At 38.7% G+C, this 2,919-nt stretch overlaps 1 protein-coding gene across 1 annotated transcript; it reads right to left on the bottom strand.

Annotated features, from left to right (window-relative positions):
- Positions 1–894: 894 nt before the first annotated feature.
- Positions 895–2,299, bottom strand: LOC118328519 (inter-alpha-trypsin inhibitor heavy chain H1-like). Its single transcript, XM_035662277.1, has 3 exons — positions 2,172–2,299; positions 1,946–2,057; positions 895–1,838 (listed from the first exon to the last, which is right to left on the bottom strand). Exons 1-3 carry the CDS (start codon positions 2,281–2,283, stop codon positions 1,697–1,699), a joined length of 366 nt encoding a protein of 121 aa, XP_035518170.1. The 5' UTR covers positions 2,284–2,299; the 3' UTR covers positions 895–1,696.
- Positions 2,300–2,919: the final 620 nt, after the last annotated feature.

Raw genomic sequence — 2,919 nt, 5'->3', positions numbered from 1 at the left:
ATCAGCAAAGTCTGTGGGAGTCTGTGGACCATGAATATCTATCCAAAAATGTGTGCCAATCTTTAGATGTTGAAATATTTCACTGCATAGTTAAAGATTTTGCTGGACTGAGGCAATGAATTTCTTAGTAATTTCTCTCAATGATGTTGTTCTGTATGTGTCCGCCAACCAATCAAGTTGCAGTTTACGTCCGTATGTCTGTCCGTGTGACTCATACAATATATGTTGTTACGACTTGTAAGGGATTTCAATAAAGGTATGACATGTTCACTATATTGATGATATAATTTCATTGAATATATGAGCTGATTAACGAAGGATTATCATAGATGTATCGGCTAATCGGGTACATGTATTTAATTACTATGTAAAGATGGATTCTTATAGAATTATAGAGTTAATGTTTATTCATTGTTTCTTCCCATTTAACATGTTTGAAATCTGGAATCGCTCCATTCCTTTTTAAATTATGACTAAAAACCTATTTTGAGGTCACAATAACCTTTGACGTTTGAGTCACAAGTGTCACCAATTCAGTGTTTGACCAACTATGAAACATGGTCAGAATCTCCCCTTCTGTCCCTGGGCAAGACATAGGACAACAGGAGACACAGGGAAGGGGGAAACATAAAGAAACACAGGAACACAGTGGAGCACTGTTGTGGCCACGACACACTAATAATAAGACAAAGATTAATCCTCACACTCAACCCATTTATGTGTACAAGTGCCAACAGACATTATGTTCTTTTTTGCTGTATTGTGTTTGCAAGCCGAACATCATGTTGATGAAATGAATGAAAGGGGTCTTAAGTGCACACTTGTCGTGTTCGTTATTTTGAGAAAGGACTTCAAAGCAAGAGTTGTCCTCAACTTCATTTATTTGGGAGAATAAGTAAAGAACACAGCTGTGGGTCTGATCTGCTTCACTCGAAACTCCGCTGGATCAAGGGCCCGGAGCACAGTCTGCTCCCTCTTTTTATAAGTTTGTTATTCTGGGTGTCATCCTTTCTGATTAATACATGAGTTAGTCACTACTCTCATTAAACCTTGTTTTGGGCAGAGGTGGTTTCTCTGTAAATAATTCTTTAAAGACCATTGTCTATATTTTGCACTGTGTATTATCATAGAGTAAACACAAAAACAGATCACTTCCCAGGCTTGAGGTACTACTCGGAGTTTGATCCAAAGGGCAAAGGATGGGCTTGCTTACAGTGTGTGCACCATTAGTCGTTGATCCTTTGATTTGTGATTTTCTACCTACCAATAATAAAAACATGAATAAATTCAATATGGGGTTTTTATATTTATTTAGGGAAAATGGTCAACAAAAAGGCTAATGTTTTAACAAACTTTATCAGAGATTAGCAAACCCAAACCAAGTCTTCTTCAAGTCTGATGCACTGTGCAAATTGCAATGTGTAAATAGCTGCTGCAGTTAGTCAGTGCCAGGCAATTTGAGGAGGAAGAAAAAAAAAGAAGGAGGAACCAAATGTACCATTAAACCTTATAGTCATGTTTCTCTAATTTACACAACAAACAGTCTGAGGAGGTAACATATTTTGGTTCAAAGATTGATTCTTCCCTAAGTGACAGACTGATGGTGCCCTATTTCCCCTGACTGCAATAGTTTACATCAGGATATATTTAAAATGTTGTCAGTCATTCTGTTTTTGAGAGACGATGCAGACTCAATTCAAAAAGCAGTCTTAAAAAGCTCTGACACAACGTAGTCTGAGGCTCTCCCGTCGATGAGGCCTGTTCCATCATTGTTAACAAACCAGCAGGGAATATTTTCTCCATCCTTCACGTGGCTGCTGAAGTCCTTCTGCCAGTGTCTGTGAAAAAATGAAAGAAAACAATGGAGAGGTGCATACATGCAAAAATAAATGCTCTTTCACCTTCCAGGCATTATGTATGGTGGGTCATAAGCTTAATGAGGCACCTGGTCACGTTGAGTGTTTGTCCCTTCACATACATGGTGGCATGTAAGTTCTCCTGGAACTCACCCGGACGCAGGTCTGTCACCTCAAACTCAACCCCATGGTAGAACTGACCTGCAGGAAGACAGCTTACTTCAAATCTTTTGATTTACTCAGAATAGGGAATAAGTCAAACAAAAGCTACATAATCAGTGCATCATGATCTTAACGTTTGTGGCAGCTCTCTACCTAGCAGACCATGAACTGAGGCAGACAGGTGGTGGCTGTCCAGGGTGTAGAAACCCAGGTAGTCTTGATGTTCCCGACGTCTCTTCCAAACCTTCTTGTGTCTAATGACCATGAATTTAACTGAGTGCCTCAGTTCTTCGAGCAGAGTTCTCCTCGTACAGCTAAAGTCCACCAGGTATAGAACAAACAGTCATGCAAATATGGTGACATGCAAGGACCAGCAAGTTTGGATAACTCCCTATTCTGCTATTTTTGTGGGTTAACTCAGTTTCAGTGTAGATAGTGTGATACTACATTTGGTTTTTGACTATTTTTGGTTTCTGTTCTTTGTTAACTTTTTGTTTAGATAAAGTTCTGCTTGTATCTTGCTTTGGTATACTGTAGGAGTCGTATTTCTAAGGTAACAATACAACTTTGTTTTCTGTTTACTACAGTATTCGGTATTGTGCAATAAACACAACTAATTAAACATTACTTTCAAAAAGCCTTTATATATATTTTTAAAAGCATTTCTAAAAGGGAAATGTCTGTATTTTTCTACCAGGACCCTACTTTCCCATGTTTTTGTGTCTAACTGACAAATAGAGCCCCAATTTTTTAAATTGCTCCAGTATTGAGCGAGAGCACTACAGCCAGCAGCCATGATATGGGTCACTGTAATCTTTCAGCACAATTGCGCACCATCAATATAGCCTCTAAAAGTGCTTGTTTTAGCCACTGGCAGGCTCAGATTAACCCTGTAAAAAAA

The sequence above is a fragment of the Morone saxatilis genome, unplaced genomic scaffold (assembly GCF_004916995.1).
Source record: "Morone saxatilis isolate NCDOM2014 unplaced genomic scaffold, NCSU_SB_2.0 Contig18, whole genome shotgun sequence".
NCBI classification, from domain to species: domain Eukaryota; kingdom Metazoa; phylum Chordata; class Actinopteri; family Moronidae; genus Morone; species Morone saxatilis.
This window is presented reverse-complemented; position numbering and strand designations above follow the sequence as displayed.

Bases quoted from the DNA above. Each gene is read 5' to 3' on its own strand.
- LOC118328519 (XM_035662277.1), bottom strand. From the start codon at position 2,283: ATGGTCATTAGACACAAGAAGGTTTGGAAGAGACGTCGGGAACATCAA. The intron at 2,058-2,171 runs GTAGAGAGCTGC...GTCTTCCTGCAG, and splicing joins CTCAGTTCATGGTCTGCTAG to GTCAGTTCTACCATGGGGTT. The intron at 1,839-1,945 runs GTGCCTCATTAA...ATTTTTTCACAG, and splicing joins CAAACACTCAACGTGACCAG to ACACTGGCAGAAGGACTTCA.